We start from the raw sequence: 21,631 nt of genomic DNA, 5'->3' as shown, positions 1-21,631 counted from the left end.
GAAACATAATTAAAAAAGTGTTTCACTGTCTTATGACATCAATAAAAAAATGTGAAGCAAAATAAATTACAAAATACATCATAAAAACGTATTGTATACAATATATAAAAAATGTATATGAAACACCAAAGTCTATAAAGTGATAATGTGCAAGGTCCTTGAATTCAGTGCAACACCCAGTGCTTAGATGAGGCAAAAATATCTTCTTACCAGATCCAAAGACCTATCAAGGACTATATTCGCTTCTGTGAGCTTTATTACCCCTCACATCTTCACTTATCCAGCCTCCTTGTAGGGAAACGATGGTGAAAACGGACCAAAGGTAATAATCACTGGATATCCACAGAAGGCGATCCAACCATTAATCATATGAGAAAGGGGAAACTCATTGTGCAGTGTCTAGATTGGGTCGTTTTCACCAACGGTTCCCTACGAGGAGGCTGGATAAGCCAAGATGATCTGAACCTAATGTGAGGGGTAATAAAGCTCACAGATGCGAATATAGACCTTGATGGGTCTTTGGATCTGGTAAGCAATAAGAAAGAGGTTTTTGGGACTTTGAGTGAGGCACATGGTAGGACACATTGTAAAATTGTTTAATTGGCATATAAACAAAGCATACCTCATGAACATGTAACACATGGTTGAACGTGAGTATTTGGCATACAAAAAAAGAGGAATTTATATGTATACATGCACGCATCTAAAATCCCACAGTATACCATGGAAGTAACTAGTATAAGGCGCCTTTCACACGGACGGCTGTTTTGCCGCAGCTAAAAGCATGTAAATGTTCTGTGAAATTCAAGGCTCCAGGCACTGCAATTGGCTGCATTTGTACATTGCAGTTACATGCGGCCGTGTTTAGCTGCGGTAGTCATTCCCATAGCAACCCTTTTTTTTCCCCTAATCGTCTTTCAGGACAGCCACCTGAGAGACCTTGGCTCCTCCCCTCTGTTGGAAACACCGCGCCAGCCCATAAATTTCCTCCTCCCCTGCTGGTCCTCAGTTATTTGTGTTTCCTCCAGAGGGGAGACACCATAGGAACAAGCCAGGAGAGCCAAGGGAGGCTCAGGCAAGACGGTCCTGAAAGGGAGCAGGGGCTCTCTGGACTTAAAAACAGGTACTAACCTGAAGCAGATGGCCACCCTCACATCCCTGAGCGCAGGTGTAAGTCGGGGGGGCTCCGTGTTTGTATGCACCGAGTGCGGTGCGAGGAAGTGCAGCCAGCGTCCCATACTCAGCGCGTGTGGCTGCTGGAGGAATGGGGATTCCAGAAGCGCAAGCCACGCTGTGTACTAGGACCGCTCGGAGCCGATGGCGGGTGACGTCATTCCGGCACGGGGGCGTGTACTTCCGGGTTCGCGGCTTCCGGTTCCAGGCGCGAAATTCAAAAAACGGAGCCAGGCAATGGCTGGAGGGAGCTGCATAGACGCTGTAGAGACAGCACACGCGGCGCTGGTGACACAGACATGTCGGAGGCAGAAGGGAAAGATGTTGCTCCAGCAGAGACCAGCTCCAGCCACAGCAAGCTAAGGGGAACCTAGGGTGGATTTCCCCTCTCCTAGAAAATGGCTCACCATCCCTCTACACCCCCCAGGGTAATGGGGAGGGGGAGGTGGGTTAACCCCTCAGTGTCAGAGGGTGATTCATAGGGCCCCTAGTGTGGTAAGCCCATATGAAGACACTGCGCACCTGCTGTGTAGCAGGGGGAAGGCTACGGTACTAATCATGGGGTATATATTTTCACTTGTGTCTTTCAGAAAACTGACAGACAAGAATACCCACAGTTCAAAGAAAAGATGTCCATCCTGTAAAGTCACACTTAGGGAGTCATGGAAAAAGGCTATTTGTAGCGACTGTATTGATAAGTTAGTACAGGAGCACACTGCGGAACAAAGTGATTTGGCCTCATCAGTTAAAGAACTATAACACCTTTGGGTCATTCAAAACATTTTTTGAAAATTTCCAGATCACGCAGCTTCAGTCAGCTCCTCCTGAACAGGCAACAACGTTAGTCCCGGGAGTAAGACCTTTCACTAGTGCAGGCCCTTCAAGAGTTCCTAGTGAGGAGCTGGAAGAGGAACCTGACAGCGCAGTGTCCGGTTCACAGGAATCAGAGGAGGAGGCTCGGGAAGGTGATTCCAGGAAGCCCTCCCGCTACAAACTCTCTTTGGAGGATGTAGATCACTTATTGGGAGCTATTTATGCCACTCTGGGTATTCAAACAGAGAAAAAACCATTATCATTGCATGACCAGATGTATGAGGGTTTAGGCGACCAGGAAAGTAAAAATTTCCCAGTCCATGATGTTTTGATCGAAGCAATTAAAGAATGGCAGGAACCAGAAAGAAAACCATTCTTTTCCAAAGCTTTGAAAAGACGATTCCCATTTTCGGATGACCCATCCTCAATTTGGAATAAGACACCAAAGCTGGATGCTGCCTTTTCCCAAGTTTCAAGGCACACAGACCTAGCTTTTGAGGACATGGGCATTCTATCCGAACCTATGGATAAGAAAATGGATTCATTACTAAAAAAGTCCTGGGACTCCACGCTGGGTAGTTTGAAACCAGCAATGGCAGTCACGGTGGTAGCCAGGAACATGGAATTTTGGCTGAACCAGATTCAGGAGCACATTGAGGAGGAGACGGCAAAAGACCAAATCCTATCCTCATTTCCCACATTGTTGAGAGGCATAGCTTATATTGCAGACGCCTCAGCTGAACTGGTACGGATGGCAGCTAGATCGTCTGCATTAGCTAACTCAACTAGGAGGGCCTTATGGTTAAAGACATGGCAGGGGGACTGCGCGTCTAAAACCAAATTATGCAGCATCCCATTTACAGGGGACCTGCTCTTTGGGCCTGGATTAGAGAAAGTGCTGGACCGTACAGCGGATAAGAAAAAAGCGTTTCCGCTGAAACGCAAAGCACCCTGGAGTCAGCCACAGCAGACCAAAAAGAGACAAAACTAATTTAATTGGGTACCAAAAGGTCCCCGCTTCACACCCAAGGTAGACAATCAAAAAAGACCCTGGGCCCAGAAGGGGAAAGGAAAAGCAGGAGCTATTTTTCGTGCTCCTGAACAAGCCTATGATAAAAAATGACAGATTGCTCACAGTGGGAAGACTGGGGGACTTCCTCCCTCAGTGGGAAAAGGTGACTTCCAATCGATTCATATTGAGGATCATAAAGGAAGGTTATCATCTGGAATTCTCAAACACCCCCAAGAAAGTTTTATTTAACGAAACTTCCGAGGGACAGAAGAAAAGCCGAAGGGTTATTGAGAGCCCTGGAGGTTCTAAAAAAACAGGAGGTAGTAGTGGAGGTTCCCAAAAAAGAAAGGGGACTCTGTTCTACTCCCACATTTTTGGAGTACAAAAACCCACGGGGAAGGTCAGACTAATCTTAAAACTCAAACCCCTGAACTTGTCCATAACCTACAAGAGGTTCAGAATGGACTCAATTTATTCAGTGAAAGCCTTACTACCTACAAACTGTTTCCTGGTCTCCTTAGATCTAAAGGACGCCTACTTACACGTCCCAATACACAAGGACCACCAACGGTTCCTGAGATTGGCGATGGAGACGGGAAACAGAACCTTACATTTACAGTTCCAGGCCTTACCCTTCGGCCTCTCTTCCTCACCCAGAATCTTCACGAAGATTCTGGCGGAAGCCCTGGCACCCTTGCGAGTCCAAGGCATTTCCATCATTGCATATCTGGACGATCTGCTGCTGTTCGCAGAAACCCCAGAGAGGTTATAAAAGAACCTCGAGACCACACAGATCTTTTTGAAAGATCTAGGGTGGTTAATAAATGTGGAAAAGTCAAATCTAAAACCCACACAACAGATTACATACTTGGGGTACGTGATAGACTCTGTGCAGCAAAGGATTTTTCTACCCAAAGAGAAGATAGAAACAATCCAAAAAGAAACAAAGGCAATTCAGGTGAATTCACCATGTACCATCAGACAGATCATGTCAACACTGGGGTTGCTAACATCAGCAATCCCAGCTGTTCAATGGGCAGCCTTACATTTCCGACCACTGCAAATGTTCCTTCTAAAGGTTTGGGACCACAGGCAGGAGTCCTTAGACACCCAGGTTCAAATACCGCCACAGGTAAAAAGAACCCTTTGGTGGTGGAGGACGGTGGAAAACATGACCATGGGTCGGCTGTGGACACTTCCCATTTCCCAAATCCTTACCACGGACGCAAGTGGCATAGGATGGGGAGCACATCTGGGCTCCCAAATAACCCAAGGGATTTGGAAAGGGGAAGAGAGGAGGAGATCCTCCAATTGGAAAGAATTGAAGGCAGTAGGGCTTGCACTTCAATTCTTCCAGGGACAACTGAAAGGACATCATGTTCAAATAAGATCCGACAACGCTTCAGTTATTGCCTATGTAAACAAGCAGGGTGGAACAAGGAGCGGAACCCTGTGGGCATTAGCGAAAGAAATCCTGACATGGGTAGAAAGGAACATTCTCTCGCTATCAGCAATCCACCTAAAAGGGGATTTAAACACAGCGGATTTCCTCAGCAGAATTCAGCTGAAGGAAAGCGACTGGGAACTAAATCAGGAGGTGTTCAGGCAGATCACACTAAAATGGGGAACACCTCAAGTGGATTTATTCGCATCCAAGAAGAACAAAAAGGTCAAGACCTTCTCTCTAAACAGAGGACGGAGCACTGGGAGTGGATGCTTTAGCACAAGAGTGGACTTTCAGGACATGTTATGCCTTTCCTCCACCAGTATTAATTCCACAAGTGTTACGGAAACTGCGTGCAGAGAACACCAGCCTGATTCTCATAGCACCTCACTGGCCCAGGAGACCGTGGTTCTCTATACTGAAAGAGCTAGCTATAGAACCCCCCTGGTTGTTGCCAGTCCAGGAGGACCTACTCTCCCAAGGCCCAGTATACTGCCCCCAAGTGGAAAAGTGGAACTTGGCCGCGTGGTTTCTGAGGAGCAGCTGCTGAAAGCAAAAGGTTTCTCGAACCACTTAATTGCGACTCTACTGAAAAGTAGAAAGATAGAGACACGCAAAATTTATGAAAAGGTGTGGAAGTGCTTTGGCAAATGGTGCACAGAAAACTCCTTTAATACACAGAGTTCAGTGGCCGTCCTAGAGTTTTTACAGAAGGGAGTAGAAAAAGGACTAAGCCTTTAATACGCTAAAAGGTCAAGTATCCGCACTGTCAGTGTTCCTAGAGGAAAGGCTAGCATCTGACCCATGGATAGTCAGATTCTTCAGATCCTTGAGCCGGCAGAGACCTATTCAGAATTCAGTCTTCCCGAAATGGGACCTGTCATTGGTACTACAGACTTTGACATCCAAACCTTTTGAGCCTTTGGAGGATTGCAATCTAAAGACGCTGACACTAAAAGCAGTCTTTTTGGTGGCAATCACCACAGCAAGACGGGTCTGTGAGTTAGAGGCCCTATCGATCAGACCCCCCTTTTTTCAGATCTTCGCAGATCGTATAATTTTTAAGTTGGATCCGGGATTCCTGCCTAAAGTAATCTCAAGGTTCCATAGAGAACAAGAAATTATATTACCTTCATTTTGTCCGAACCCTTCCAGAGAACAGGAAGTGAAATTCCATAGCTTAGACGTCAGGAGATGCGTCTTGCATTATTTAGAAGTGACTAAAACTTTAAGGAAAACGGACTCTTTATTTATTTTGCATTCTGGAGCTAGAAAAGGACATAGAGCTACCAGGCGCACTATAGCTAGATGGTTAAAGGAAGCCATTGAGCAAGCTTACAGATTAGGAGGCATACCGATTCCAGAGGGTATCAAAGCGCACTCCACAAGGTCTATGGCAGCCTCACAGGCAGAGAGAGCTGGAGCAACGCCGGAGCAGATCTGTAAAGCGGCGACATGGTCCAGTTTTGCCACCTTTGTAAGACACTATAGGGTGGATCTTTGGTCAGCTAAGGATCAGACCTTTGGACGTAAGGTCTTACCAGCTGTGGTCCCGCCCTAGGGTAAGTGCTTGGTTATCCTCTCAGGTGGCTGTCCTGAAAGACGATTAGGGGAAAAACGAAGTTACTTACTGGTAACGTTCTTTCCCGTAGTCTTTCAGGACAGCCGGGTAACCCACCCAAAGGTATGTATAAGATTTCCTTACAGGAATTGTGATATGGTTAACGATGTGTATCATGTTTTCTTGTGTCTCCCCAGCAACTGGAGGTGCTCTAAAAGAACTGAGGACCAGCAGGGGAGGAGGAAATTTATGGGCTGGCGCGGTGTTTCCAACAGAGGGGAGGAGCCAAGGTCTCAGGTGGCTGTCCTGAGACTACGGGAAAGAACGTTACCAGTAAGTAACTTCGTTTTTTTGATTTTTTTCTTCTCGCGCTGCTATCCGCAGTTGACACAAAAGACTGCAATTACCTGCAGTTATGTGCATATAGCTTCGCTAAATCGCACCTGGACGCATTTAATTCTATTTTTTCTATTCGCACCAAACCGCATGTAACGAAATCGCAGCTAAGCACTGTGTGTGAATGGGGCCATAGGAAAGCAATGTGTGTTTTTAGCTGCGGTAGAAAACTAGAAAATCCACAGCTAAAAGCACCATTCTAGCTGTCTGTGTGAAAGGGACCTAAAAAGACAAATGCTTATTGCGTAATGGATACAAATGAATCACAGCTGAGGTCAAGCTGTGTTGCGAACATGAGATTGAGGCCGGGTTCACACTAGTCCGACATACGCTCTGACATTGGGAGCTCATGTCGCATGACGTGTGAAAAGCAATGTTTCCCTATGGGAGCCGTCTTAACTGGTCCGACACATGTCGGTCCGACTTTGCAAACACTCCCTGTACTACTTTGGTCCTACTTCAATGATGTTCAATTGAGTGAAGTAGGATCAAAGTCGAAACGCAGTCTTGCACGCTCCAACTTTGGCATGTGACTTGTATTCTACTGATCTTGAGGGGGAACTCCACGCCAAGTTTTAAGCAAAAAACAGCATGGGTTCCCCTCCAAGAGCATACCAGGCCCATGGGTCTGGTGCGGATTTAAAGGGGAACCCCCTACGCCGAAAAACTGCGTGGGGGTCCCCCCAAAATCCATGCCAGACCCGTATCCGAGCGGCCGGTCAGGAAAGGGGGTGGGGACGAACGAGCGTTCCTCCTTAACCGTGCCAGGCCGTATGCCCTCAACATGGGGAGGTAGGTGCAGGGGGGTGCACTGCGGCCCCCCCACCCCCTCTTCCCTTTAACAAGGGGGCCCCCAGATACCGGCCCCCACCCTAGGTGAATGAGTATGGGGTACATCGTACCCCTACCCATTCACCTGGAAGTAAAGTGTTAAAATATTTTAAAAACCTGTGTATTTTTTTTATTAGTCGGCTCCGGGGCCCCCCTCTTCTTTAGCTCTTTTACGAGGGGGGGGCGGCTTGCTTTTTCCGACGTCTTCTGGGGGGGGGGGGTCCCAGTCTTCACCGCCGTCTGGTTCTCTTCTGTCGGGTGGGGGCCGCTTTCTTCTTTAGCTCTTTTACAGGGGCCCCTTCCCAGGCTTCCTCAGACGTCTTCGGGGGGGGGAGCCCGGGCTTCTGTCGCCTTCTCCTTTGCTGTTGACACAACCCTTCCTCCCGCCGTAATGCCGTGTGTGTGGCTCGCACCGACTTATATAGGTCTCTTATGACGTCACAGTCCCATCATGCTCCGGGTGCACGGAGCATGATGGGACTGTGACGTCATAAGAGACCTTTATAAGTCGGTGCGAGCCACGCACACGGCATTACAGTGGGAGGAAGCGACGTGTCAACAGCGAAGGAGAAGGCGACAGAAGCCCGGGCTCCCCCCCCCCCGAAGACGTCTGAGGAAGCCTGGGAAGGGGCCACTGTAAAAGAGCTAAAGAAGAAAGCGGCCCCCACCCGACAGAAGAGAACCAGATGGCGGTGAAGACTGGGACTCCCCCCCAGAAGACGTCGGAAGAAGCAAGCACCCCCTCGTAAAAGAGCTAAAGAAGAGAGGGGGCGCCCTGGAGCTGACTAATAAAATATTTTAAAAACCGTAGTGTAGTGGGTTTTTTTTTTTAACACTTCTTGGTGAATGGGTCGGGGTACGATGTACCCCATACTCATTCACCTAGGGTGGGGGGCTGGTATCTGAGGGCCCCCTTATTAAAGGGGGCTCCCAGATTCCGATAAGCCCCCCCACCCGCAGACCCCGACAACCAACGGCTAGGGTTGTCGGGAAGAGGCCCTGTCCTCATCAACATGGGGAAGGGTGCTGCGGGGTGGGGGGGCCGCAGTGCGCCCCCCCTGCCCCATAGCACCTACCTCCCCATGTTGAGGGCATGCGGCCTGACACGGTTGAGGGGGGGGGGTTGGCCCCACCCCCTTTCCTGACCGGCCAGGCTGCTGCTCGGATACGGGTCTGGTATGGATTTTGGGGGGGACCCCACGCCATTTTTTTTGCTTAAAATATGGTGTGGAGTTCCCCCTCAAGATTCATATCAAACAGTGCCTGATATTGGCAGGGATCCAGTGTGAGCCCAGCCTGATGGCTTTTGTGGTCAGTTGCTACTCATCAAGCGCAAATGCATAGCACATGTATAAATTGTTCTAAATAAGCAGTGTTGCAAGTCAGGAACTGCAAGGCAAGTCTATCATATCTGAACCCAAGGAAGAAGCAAGCTCACCAAAGCACCTCATGAGCACTCTACAACCATATTAATCAAGGGTGAAAATTCTAATATGTCTGGTGACATTGCATAGAGACATGATCTGAGAGATGATGTGCACGTGTGAGGTGAAAAGACAGAATTGGATCGGGTGTTGCACTGAATTCAAGGACCTTGCACATTATCACTTTATGGACTTTGGTGTTTCATATTCATTTTTGATTTATTATATATTTTGTATAATATATTTTGTATAATATATTTTTATGATGTATTTTATTAATTTTGATTCACATTTTTAAACTTCATAAGACAACAAAACATGTTTTTTGTTTTTTAATTAGTCATGCCATGCTGTACCCAAATAACATTTTTTTTTTTTTGAGATGGGGAGCTTTCTTTTGGTGGTATTTAATTATCACTTTTTTTTTTGTGATATAAGCAAAAAAAAAAAAAACTTTTTAATGTGTTTTTCTTCTTTATAGTTGGTCTCTTTTATAAAATTTTGCAAAGTAATGTTTCTTCATAAATATAGGCCAAATGTTATACTGCTCTTTGGTAAAAATAACCCGAAAACAGAATACAGTATATTTAGTTTATGTGAACATACGGTAGCTATCATTGAAAATTGAGCAGTCTTGATGTACTGACTGCCTCATTTCTCATGGCTCTAAAATGCCATGACATTATAAATACCCTCCAAATGATCCCTTTTTGGAAAGTGGACCGTGCAATGTATTTAGTAGAGGGGCATTGCAAGTTTTTTTTTCTTTCTTTCTATGTTTCTTTTGAAAAATTAAGAATTTTTTTTAACAAAATTGTCATTAAGTTTTCTCGCACACGTCGTAGGCATACTTGCAATTACACCCCAAAACACATTCTGCTACTCCTGACAACCTATCACATTTTCGAAGCACCAGGAAACGCCCACAAAATGGCCACAATTTGGAAAGCAAACACTACAATGTATTTTCTATAAAGGAAAGAGTCTTCTGAACGTGCTAATTTTTCCCCACACATTTTTGGAAAATGTGTAAAGGGGGAAAAATGTATTTCTAACAAACCGCATGAACATACTTAAAATTACACTCCAAAATTCACTCTGCTACTTCTCCCGAGCATGGGGATACCACATGTCAGACCTCTTCAATGTCTGGATGGATTATTTACCCAACATTGCAAACTGTGTAACACAAAAATTAATCAACACTGTATAGAATACCATGTACTGTAAAGGTTAATAGTCGCCTCTATAAGATGTCATATAGATAAGTGATTATTATTGTAAAACGAATCTCTGTAGAAACCAGCTTAATGGTGCTTTTCTAGAGACAATTAATAAATTATGTCACCATGACATGGTTCAGACCCGCTGGTCTTCTCCAGTGGAGGTCTAGCAGCCAGTCAGTGAGAAGCAGAGCTGACCATACAGAGGTAAATGAGGCCCTAGGGCAAGGCTACCTTGATGGAATTGCCTTAATTATATTAGGGAGAAGCCTGGATACTGCATGGGAGATTGAGGCTGCACATGATCAGGGATATATAGAGCTGATGCGTTTTCCTTGGACAATTGCATCGTTACACTTTGTACTACGGGGAGATGAAGCTACTACCCCCAATAAACCCTGGATATTTATATATAATAACTCTTGTGTATCCCTATTTCCACTTGTAATCATACAGGGGGTCATGCCTGCCACTGGCTCTGTCCCTCGCTCTTTTGTGATCTATGGGGGATGAACGGCCGGCTCAGACAGTCCAGTAAAACAAAAATGGCTTTATTCAGCAAAACAAAACATTGCAAGACAAGCCTGTCGCTGCTTCTAACAGGTGCACGTATGTAAAAAGTTCAGTCCCTGCACCCACAGGGACCTTGCTCTTTTCCGGATTCACTGTAAACCCGCCTTTCGGAGCGCATCCAAGACTGACTGAACCTTCAGTAAGTGACTCTCCCAGTCCTGACTAAAGATGACAATGTCATCAAGGTAGGCTGCTGAGAATTCCTTATGAGGTTTTAGAACAAAGTCCATTGCCCTCTAGAAAGTGGCTGGGGCCCCATGTAACCCAAATGGCATTCGGGCATATTGCCTTAACCCAGAGTGTCTCAATTCCAGTCCTCAAGGCGCACCAATAGGCCATGTTTTCAGGATTTCCCTCAGATGAAACGGCTGTGGTAATTACTAACACAATGAAATCGATCAAATCACCTGTGCAAAATAATGGAAAGCCCGAAAACATGACCTGTTGGTGTGCCTTGAAGACTGGAATTGAGAAACACTGCCTTAACCCCACTGTGGAAAATGCATTTTTTTCTTTAGCCTCTGGGGAAAGCAAGATCTGTCAGTATCCCTTGGTCAAGTCAAGAGTGGTGATGTACTGGGTCAGTCCTAACCTCTCGATCAACTTATGCACCCAGGGCACGGGATACGCACCTGGCTTGGAGACTTCATTTAACTTGCGAAAGTCATTGCAGAACCGCCAGGTTCCATTCGGTTTGGGCACAAGGACAATAGGGCTGGACCAGCTACTTGAAGACTCCTCAATGATCCCAAGGTCCAACATACTCTTGAGTTCGGCCGAGACAATATTCCGGCGAGCTTCGAGTATGTGGTAGGGTTTGAGGTTTACTCGAATGCCAGGGTCTGTGATGACATTATGTTCAATTGCTGAGGTAAGGCCTGGCAGGTTTGAAAACATTTCTTGATTCCTCTGCAAAAACTCCCAGGAGAGAGAGCCTCTGCAATCCCCACCTTCTTAACCTGAGCGTTGGGATCTTCCAGGGCCTTCAGATAGACAGGTTTTGATAGTCAATCTTTCCATGGTTTGATCAAGTTGACGTGGTAAATCTGGTAGGGTTTACGTTTGTTAAATAGTTGCATAGCTAGTCAGGCTGAAAAAAGACACAAGTCCATCCAGTTCAACCACAAAAAAAATAAACAAACAAAATAAAAAACAATAGTACAAGCCCATACACCTAACTCCATACCCACAGTTGATCCAGAGGAAGGCAAAAAAAAACCAGCAGAGCATGATGCAATTTGCTACAGCAGGGGAGAAAATACCTTCCTGATCCCCCAGGAGGCAATCGCATTTACCCTGGATCAACTTTACCTACAAATCTTAGTACTTTGTTATATTATGTACATTTAAGTATCCAGGCCTTTCTTAAAGAAATCTACTGAGCTGACCAGAACCACCTCTGGAGGGAGTCTGTTCCACATTGTCACAGCTCTTTCTGTGAGGAAACCTTTCCATATTTGGAGATTAAATCTTTTTTCCTCAGAACCGAAACCGAAATAAAAAAGTCATGTATGTTAAAACAGTACAGTCGGAGTGCAAAAATGTATGGAGCATCCTATCACTGTCCCACAATTGCCACCTCTTGTTTCTTTTTCTTTCTTTTTTTTGTAGCTTGTCATTTTTTACTTTTCTTATTTTTAATATTTTTCTTATTCTTTACGTTTTAATTACTTATTTTATTAATTTAATTATTATTTCTTTTTTTTTAAACTCAACTTTATTGCTATCACACAGGAGAAAATAATTCCCTGTGTGATAGCAATTGGAGGTGACAGGTTCTCTTTATTAATCCTGTCACCTCATCTGTCAGGAGCCAGACTAGGCAGCCAGAGGGAGGAGGGGGGACAGAGTCCCGAAGATAGCCAGCCGAGGGATGTATGTGGGGGGAGAGGGGAGGACGGATGGCTGCAAACATGTTCTGCTTGAAAGGAAGGAAAGCAAGCAACTCACCGCCCATATGTTGAAACTGTCTCCACGCTGCTCGCACACAGCCCTGCCTCCTCCTAACCCAGTGTTTCTCAATTCCAGTCCTCAGGCCCCCCCAACAGGTCAGGTTTTCAGGATTTCCCTCAGATGAAAAGGCTGTGGTGATTATTAAGGCAGTGAAACTGATCAAATCACCTGTGCAAAATAATGGAAATCCTGAAAACCTGACCTGTTGGGGGGGCCGGAGGACTGGAATTGAGAAACACTGTCCTAACCCCATGCTGTGATAGACAGAACACATCTCAGCATTAGACCCGCATTCTGTCTATCACAGCGTGGTTAGGAGCAGGCGGAGCGGTGTGTTACCGCTCTGCAATCCCGAGTTGCACCACTAGTCATTATCGGCAATTTAAGTTGTTTCGGCATTTCCCCAAAACGGCTATTTTCGGCCGCCAATATAACAGTGCATCCCTAGTAAAGAGTGCCCCCTTGTCCTCAGTGTTGACCGTAAAGTGAATAACTCAACACCAAGTTCACTATATGGACCCCTTATATATTTGTACATGTGGATCATATCCCCCCTTATTCTCCAGAGTGAATAAATTAAGTTCTTATAATCTTTCCTCATAGCTGAGCTCCTCCATGCCTCTTATGAGTTTGGTTGCCCTTCTCTGCACTTTCTCCAGTTCCCCTAAATACCTTTTTGAGAACTGGAGCCCAAAACTGAACTGCATATTCCAGATGAGGTTTTACTAATGATTTGTACAGGGGAGAAATTATATCTCTCTCTCTCTCTGGAGTCCATACCTCTCTTAATACAAGAAAGGACTTGCTCGCTTTGTAAACCGCAGCTTGGCATGGCATGCCATTATTGAGCTTATGATCTACCAAAACCCCCAGATCCTTCTCCACTACAGATCCCTCCAGTTGTATTCCCCCTAGTATGTATGATGCATGCATATTCTTAGCTCCCAAGTGCATAACTTTACATTTATCAACATTAAACCTCATCTGCCACTTAGTCGCCCAATTAGACAGAGCATTGAGGTTGGCTTGTAAATTGGCAACATCCTGTAAAGACGTTATTCCACTGCATAGCTTGGTGTCATCTGTAAAGACAGAAATTGTACTTTTGATCTCAGACCCAATATCATTTGTAAAGATATTAAAGTAAGGGTCCCAACACTGAACCTTGGTACACCACTGACAACCTTTGACCATTCAGAGTCATTAAACTGACTTTTAGCCAGCTTTCTATCCATTTACAAACTGATATATCCATTCCTGTAGACTTTACCTTACACATGAGCTGTGTGTGGGGAACTGTATCGAATGCTTTTGCAAAATCCAGGTATACCACGTCCACGCCTCTGTCCAAGGTTTTACTTACCTCTTCATAAAAAGAAATCAGGTTTGTCTGACAACTTCTGTCTTTCATGAATCCATGTTGTCTGCTGCTTAAAGCGGGAGTTCACCCATTTCTAAAAAAAATTTTTTTCTTCCCCTAGATTCCTGCTCGTTCGGTCTAGGGGAATCGGCTATTTGTATTAAAATAGGTGCAGTACTTACCCGTTTTCGAGATGCATCTTCTTCCGTCGCTTCCGGGTATGGTCTTCGGGAGCGGGCGTTCCTTCTTGAGTGACAGCCTTCCGAGAGGCTTCCGACGGTCGCATCCATCGCGTCACTCGTAGCCGAAAGAAGCCGAACGTCGGTGCGGCTCTATACTGCGCCTGCGCACCGACGTTCGGCTTCTTTCGGAAAATCGTGACACGATGGATGCGACCGTCGGAAGCCTCTCGGAAACCTGTCAATCAAGAAGGAACGCCCATTCCCGAAGCCCATACCCGGAAGCGACGGAGAGGATGCGTCTCGTAAACGGGTAAGTACTGCACCTATTTTTAAATAAATAGCCGATTCCCCTAGTAATAACGAGCAGGAATCTAAGGGGGAAAAGTGCCCTCTAAGGGTGAACCCCCGCTTTAAATAGTTTTTTTTCCAGCAAGAACTCATCCATGTGGTCTTTTATTAAACTCTCCAGTATCTTCCCAACTATAGAAGTTAAACTAACAGGTCTATAGTTACTTGGTAAAGACTTTGTTCCCTTTTTAAATATAGGCACTACATTGGCCCTGCACCAATCCAGTGGTACTATTGCTGTCATTAATGAGTCCCTAAATATTAAATATAATGGCTTTGAAATGACAGAGCTTAATTTTTTTAGGATCCATGGACGGATGCCATCAGGCCCAGGTGCTTTATCCACCTTTATTCTGTCTAAATAGCTCTGGAAAATATCACTTTTGAGTCGTTGTGTATCATTTGGGGATTTGTCACTACCACCCCTATTATGGACATGAACTCCCCCATGCTCCTTTGTATACACAGAGCTGAAGAAAGTATTTAATAAATTAGCATTCTCTTTGTCCCCAGTCACCCACTCTAGATTATTTTGCAAAGGGCCTACATGCTCAGACTTGACCTTTTTGCTATTAACCACTTACCGACCGCCCACTGTATATGTACGTCCTGTTTTTAAAGCTGAATATCTCGGTAACGGCAGCAGCTGCTGCCACAACCGAGGTATCCAGCTTTACAGTGGGCGGCCGTGTAAACGATAATGGCGGTCTCCGCGAGATCGCCGTTATCGGTGGCGGGAGAGGGCCCCCCCCTCCCGCCGCTCTTCCGCGCCCTCCGCCGCTTACCGGAGCCGTCGGTAGCGGCAGAGGAGATCGGATGCTGCCGTCTGGTGTGTGAGGACTTGAGTGAGGGCAAGATGGCCCCCACCCGTCCTCATAGCTCTGCTGGGCGGAAGTGACGTCAAAACGTCAGTCCCGCCCAGCCTCTTAAAGAGACAATTTTTTTGTTGTCATTTTTTTAAATGACAAATTTTCCTTTTTTTTTTTTTCTTCTTGCATTGAAGTCTAAATATGAGATGTGAGGTCTTTTTGACCCCAGATCTCATATTTAAGAGGACCTGTCGTGCTTTTTTCTATTACAAGGGATGTTTACATTCCTTGTAATAGGAATAAAAGTGATCATTTTTTTTTTTTATTTCAGTGTAAAAAAGAATAAAATTAATAAAAATAAATAAGAAAAAATTTTTTTTTTTAAAGCGCCCCGTCCCGACGAGCTCGCGCGCAGAAGCGAACGCATACGCGAGTAGTGCCCGCATATGAAAACGGTATTCAAACCACACAAGTGAGGTATCGCCACGATCGTTAGAGCGAGAGCAATAATTATAGCCCTAGAGCTACTCTGTAGCTCAAAAAATGCAACCTATAGAATTTTTTAAACGTCGCCTATCGAGATTTTTAAGGGTAAAAGTTTGACGCAATGCCACGAGCGAGCGCAATTTTAAAGCGTGACATGTTGGGTATCATTTTACTCGGCGTAACATTATCTTTCACAATATATAAAAAAATTGGGCCAAATTTATTGTTGTCTTATTTTTTAATTAAAAAAAGTGAATTTTTTCCAAAAAAAGTGCGCTTGTAAGACCGCTGCGCAAATACGGTGTGACAAAGTATTGCGATGACCGCCATTTTATTCTCTAGGGTGTTAGAAAAAATATATATATAATTTTTGGGGGTTTTAAGTAATTTTCTAGCAAAAAAAAATGTTTTAGTCTTGTAAATGCCGAATCTGAAAAACAGGCTCGGGGCTTAAGTGGTTAATATATTTGAAGAATTTCTTGGGTTTGTCCTATCTTTTGCAATCTGTCGTTCATTTTGAGTTGCATCCTTGATTTCCTTTTTACATATCCTGTTATATTCTTTGTAACATTTATACGACACTAGTGTTCCTTCATTTTTATATTTTTTTTAAAAGCTCTTTTCTTATAGTTTATAGCTTTTTTAACTTTGGCCGTGAGCCACATAGGTTTTATTTTTAGCCTTTTAAACTTATTGCCCATGGGAATATACTTTGCAGTGAGTTCACAAACAGTCTTTTTGAGGAATTCCCATGTCTGTTCTGTGCCCACTGGTGCCAATATTCTCTCCCAGTCCAAGTCCTGGAGAGCAGCCCTCATCCTTGGAAAATTTGCTCTCTTGAAATTAAGTGTTTTTATCTTTCCCGTATGTGGTCTTTGTTTACAGCTAACATCAAATTAAATCATGTTATGGTCACTGCTACCCAGGTGTTCTTTTATCTGAACATTAGTAATACGCTCTGCATGGTTTGAGATTGCCAGGTCCAACAGAGCATCATTCCTAGTTGGGGCCTCAATAGTATGGAGGAAGAAGGGAGAGGCACACACTGCAAAATGCTTGAAATCCAGTGTGAAGTTTTCACAGTCTGTGTTGATTTGGGGAGCTGTTTTGGCTGCTGGTGTTGGTCCACTGTGCTTCATTAAAGTCCAGGGTCACCGCAGCCATCTACCAGGAGATTTTGGAGCACTTCATGCTTCCTTCTGCAGATGAGCTCTATGGGGATGCTGACTTCATTTTACAGCAGGACTTGGCACCTGCCCAAACTGCCAAAATCACCAAAACCTGGTTCAATGACCGTGGGATTACTGTGCTTGATTGGCCAACAAACTCACCTGACCTGAACCCCATAGAGAATCCATGAGGCATTGCCAAGTGAAAGATTAGAGACATGAGACCCAACAATGCAGAAGAGCTGAAGGCCGCTATTGAAGCATCCTGGTCTTCCATAACACCTCAGCAGTGCCACAGGCTGATCGCTTCCAAGCCACACCACATTGAGGCAGTAATTTCTACAAAAGGGGCCCAAACAAAGTACTGAGTACATATGCATGCTTCTACTTTTCAGACATCCGATATTGTTCTATGTACAATCCTTGTTTTATTGATTGCATGTAATATTAAAATTTTCTGAAATTGTGGATTTGTAGTAATCATCGCAATTATGACAAATCACGGCTTGAACTATCTTGCTTTGCATGTAATGAGTCCATCTCATATATTAGTTTCACCTATTAAGTTACATTAGTGAAATAATAAACTTTTGCACAATATTCAAATTTTTTGAGTATCACCTGTAGTTGCTAGATGTTTATTAAACAAAACAGAATCGCTCTATGAGTAAGATCGAAAGTGTAGTATTGATAAAAACATGCACTTGTTACCATGGAATGATGATCCAACAATGTTTATGCCATCATAGATATGATGAGCGGATGCAAAGTCTAAAAATCAGCTGGGAAAGGGGTATAAAAACAATGATTCAATGGACAGATAAAAGTTATTCAACGTTACCATAGGTGACCTCAGATGGGGAAGAGGGGTGAACAGACATCCATGGGGGGCACCAATGCCCATGTTGAAAAGGATGGAAATCTGGTCCCAAGGAGTCCAGAGACTGTAGAAGATTGTGATAGAGCCGGGTCCAAGATGGATAAAGCTGCTAGGAGCGGGAGGATAGAGGGCCGTGTATGTCAGGACTGGAAAGGTGTGAGGTTGCCTGGATGTGACCGACGTGCCTGGAATGATGTCAGTGCTGCGCCAGATACAGAGGAAGGGACGTCTGTGGTCAGCTTGTGGAATGCAATCTGTGCTGTTGCTGCGACATACATGTTTCGCACGCAGGCGCTTTGTGTTCCACATTATTCCAGTGTTGTACCAGCTGCACTGAGTTTGATCATTATCAACCATGGATTGTTTACCCTCACAGCTACATCCAATAATACATAACCCTACAGTCCTTAGTAGCAATTTAGGATATTTCTTATTTCTCTCTAGATGTGAATTAGCATTGTATGTATGTTGGCTGTTCCTTAGTTATGTTAATTAGATTTGCTGTTTACAGTTTGTATTGTTGGGGTAAATGTGATCAGGCCTACCTGAAATTGTGTGATATGAATTCTGTGTGAGTTTTCAATAAAGATTTACAGTTTGCTTATAAGATATTGTTGTCTAGTCTTGGATGCTCAGATAAAATACCTGGTTCCTAGAAAAAAGTTTGGGTGACAGAGGCACCCAAGTTGGGTGCAGGACAGTTCTGTCATAACACGTGAAGCAGCTCTTACTGACCCAGAAGATGTCTCTAGGCAAGTCCAGAGTAAGGTTAACAATCTTCATCTGCATATTTGTTTGGTGTCAGTGACTCAAGTATTAGAGAGTCGGCCTAACAAGCATCAGAACGAGCATTTAGCAATAACGCCTCCATTTGTCTCATGATTTGTTTCTTTTAAAATGTACCCCATGTTTCATAAGCATTGATAGCACATTTTCTGCATAAGTTAATGAATAGTGAACGGTACCATATATTGCCTACAAACTGTAAATGTATATAAACTCCATACTCCCCACAGAAAAGCCACTTGAAAGGACACAGGTTTGGTTTAAAATGTACTATATTGAACCACAGTTCCATTTTTTTTTTTTTTTTTTTTTATAAAGGTGTATCCTTGTATAACTCATATGCAAACTCTTCTTGATGTGCGTGATCATTACACAGCCCTATAAAATCTATTTCAAGTTGAAAAGGTCCATCTGCCCTGTCGGCAATTGTGAATCCAAGAGTGGTTATCTAGAGCATGAAAGAAAAAGAAAAAAAAAATATTGACTTGTCAATAAACTTGCATCATTAATGACTAAAAGTACATGATATTCACACTGTGTCACTTCGGGATTAGTTATTCTGTATTCTACAAAAAAAAAAAATGGTTGATCCTGCCATTTACTGTCCCTCCCTCTTTGTCTGTGTGCTTGCTGCAGCATGAGGTTGTGTAGACCTGTCTTTGCCACAGCTACTGATCATTTTTCAGTTCTCTTAAGCTGTTTATTTCCTCATGTTTCTCATCTGTGCAGCCCAAGTGAGTATAGAGTCACATGTGAGTGTATACACTCTGGATAAAGGACGAACCACTTTCTTTGCTTTCCTTCTCCTCCATCATCATGCCCGCTAAACACAAAAGGGGAAAGATATTCCGTGTTGAATGTTGGAGGCATAACCTCCCTGTAATTGTAAAGTAACCCATAAAATTAGTACATTTTCTTTCCTTCAGCAATGTGTTGAAGGAAAGAAAATTGCTCCATTCCCCCATCAACAGTCGGTGTTGATCCCCCTGCGCTATTGTATTCTGGCCGCAGGTTTCCCAGCCATCATAATACAACGATCACTGCCGGTTAGCGATATAGGCTGGAGGGGCGGTGAAAAAAAAAAAAAGATTTTAGTTTATACATATTTTTAGGACCATTTAAAACATTTGATATTGCACTTAGATTATACATTCTAGTTAAAGTAACAAGTGCGACATCCCATAAATAAGATTAATTACGATAGAGGAGAAATGCATTTTTTTTTTTTTAGGCAATAAAACTACTTTTATTATTTGAAAAAAATAAAAGAATATAAAAACTTCAACGTTTACAGCATCATATTAAAACATAACAAAAATTGGTCTGTTACCACCATGAGACACATATACACATATGCATAAACAATGTATGTGAAGAACCCAATGAGTTTCAATTCTTGACACAAATCTTTATTGAGGGATATATCACAGTGGTTAGATCTACAATATAAGCACTTGTATGTGTCATACAAGAAAATTATATCTAGTATGTTTTATATAGTTTTTTTTATAAAATATAAACTTGCAAGGCCAAAAATCGCTATGATGATCATGTCATAGCGGTGACCGCTCAACTACTGGAACACAAAAGGTCGCCACAAAGTTTCCCACTATAGCAAAAAAAATTGTGATTGCAAAATTAGATTTAATTGCAGAAAAAACATTACTCACATACTATAGGAGTTTATTTAAACACAAGTGTCATATTAAATCTAAATCATATTCATAAATAGTTAACAAGTCCTACAGTGTTACTGTGTCCATAGTCCGACAAAGTCCTTGGTTTAAGTCAATTGTCCTATATAAAGCAAACAATTGTATCCAAGTTCAGTGATATGCAGCAATGATCCTATATGCCTCTTCACATGGAGGCATACACACACTCAGAGCTAGGTCCAGCTGCCTTAATCAAGACCTAGAAAGGAATTGGGAATCTGTCCCACCTAGATATCTATTAGACTCCCAGTAAGACAAGCCCCGGAACAGACTTTACCAATACAGGGTAAAGAACCATTTTTCTTTACCATGAAGTCTTTGCTGGTAATACCTTAGATTGCAAATCTAATAATTCGCGAGGGGAACATTATATTCTATCAATCACATTTCCTGCCATATGAACCTGTTTCACCACACCAAGGAGAAAGCCTCGCATTACGGTGTGTAGTTACAGACAGACGAACAGGAAGTGAGGATTTCTCAGAAATAAGGACATTTAAAAGCAAAATGAAAGGATGAGTTAAGTGAAGGAGGATTGCACTAAAGGTAAAAGAAGCTATTTAGGGATTTTTTTTTTTTTTTTTTTTTACCTTTACAGCCCCTTTAAGAGCCTAAAAACTGTTACTCCAACAACTATCATATTTTGAACTCTCCAGAAACCATTTGATGGCTAGACATTCCCATTCTACAATAGCGCATCTTTTTTCAGCAGGGGTACATTTTCTGTTTAGGAATGCTATGGGATGTTCCTCCCTATTCACCACTTGGGACAACACTGCACCTAATCCCACTTATGACCCATCTGTCTGCACTACAAATTCCTATGTAAGATCCTGGGTAATTAAGGCAGTGCTATTACACAGGGCAATCTTTAGGTCTGGGAAATCTTTCTCAGCATCTGGGGTCCAAGTTACCACTGAGGACTCCCCCCCCCCCACCTGTTTTTTCTTAAGGGGTCTTGGCCAACTTTGGATGGCATGGATTTTTGTGACCTGGGGGGATTTACTATCCCCAGCCAATAATGTATCCCAAATATCAGGCCTCCTCTAATCCCACAGCACACGTTTTAGGATTGTCGGTTAGACCCTCACCTCGGAGGGCATTAATAACAGCCATGCACATCAGGTAAGTGGCTCTCCCAGTCTGCACCAATACCCAGGAGACATAGACTGAGGAGCTCTACATTGTATCTGGTCGCATTGACTGAATGCAAGTTATTTTGTACACTTCAGGCATAGAAATCAGCATCAGCTTATTGCGCTGTTTTATTCTCTCTGGTTTGAGAGCCATGCTGCATGAGGCAATCCTGGAATAGGAACAAATGTGAAAGCACCTAAAGCCTCTACTAATTGGTCTCTGAATAGGATTGCATCTAAGCAGCAGGTATCTTTTGCAGTGATTACTTATCAGGCAAGCTCATCTACACCAGCTTGTGGACGTTCTTTTATATTTTCTTTGATTCTCTATTAGATTTCGCTCACATATTCGTTTAT

General features: G+C 43.7%; 1 protein-coding gene across 2 annotated transcripts in view; it reads right to left on the bottom strand.

Annotated features, from left to right (window-relative positions):
• Window positions 1-17,168: 17,168 nt before the first annotated feature.
• The window catches only part of NDUFAF1 (NADH:ubiquinone oxidoreductase complex assembly factor 1), a 67,576-nt gene continuing 63,113 nt past the window's right edge, over window positions 17,169-21,631 (bottom strand). Inside the window, exon 4 of one of the 2 annotated variants that reach the window (XM_040332124.1) lies at window positions 17,169-18,871. In XM_040332124.1, the coding sequence (XP_040188058.1) occupies window positions 18,734-18,871 (138 nt within the window). In that variant the 3' untranslated portion in view covers window positions 17,169-18,733. The remainder of the gene's footprint in view (window positions 18,872-21,631) is intronic. The other variant, XM_040332123.1, reaches the window with a different exon arrangement.

This window comes from Rana temporaria, chromosome 13 (assembly GCF_905171775.1).
Source record: "Rana temporaria chromosome 13, aRanTem1.1, whole genome shotgun sequence".
Lineage (NCBI taxonomy): Eukaryota > Metazoa > Chordata > Amphibia > Anura > Ranidae > Rana > Rana temporaria.
This window is presented reverse-complemented; position numbering and strand designations above follow the sequence as displayed.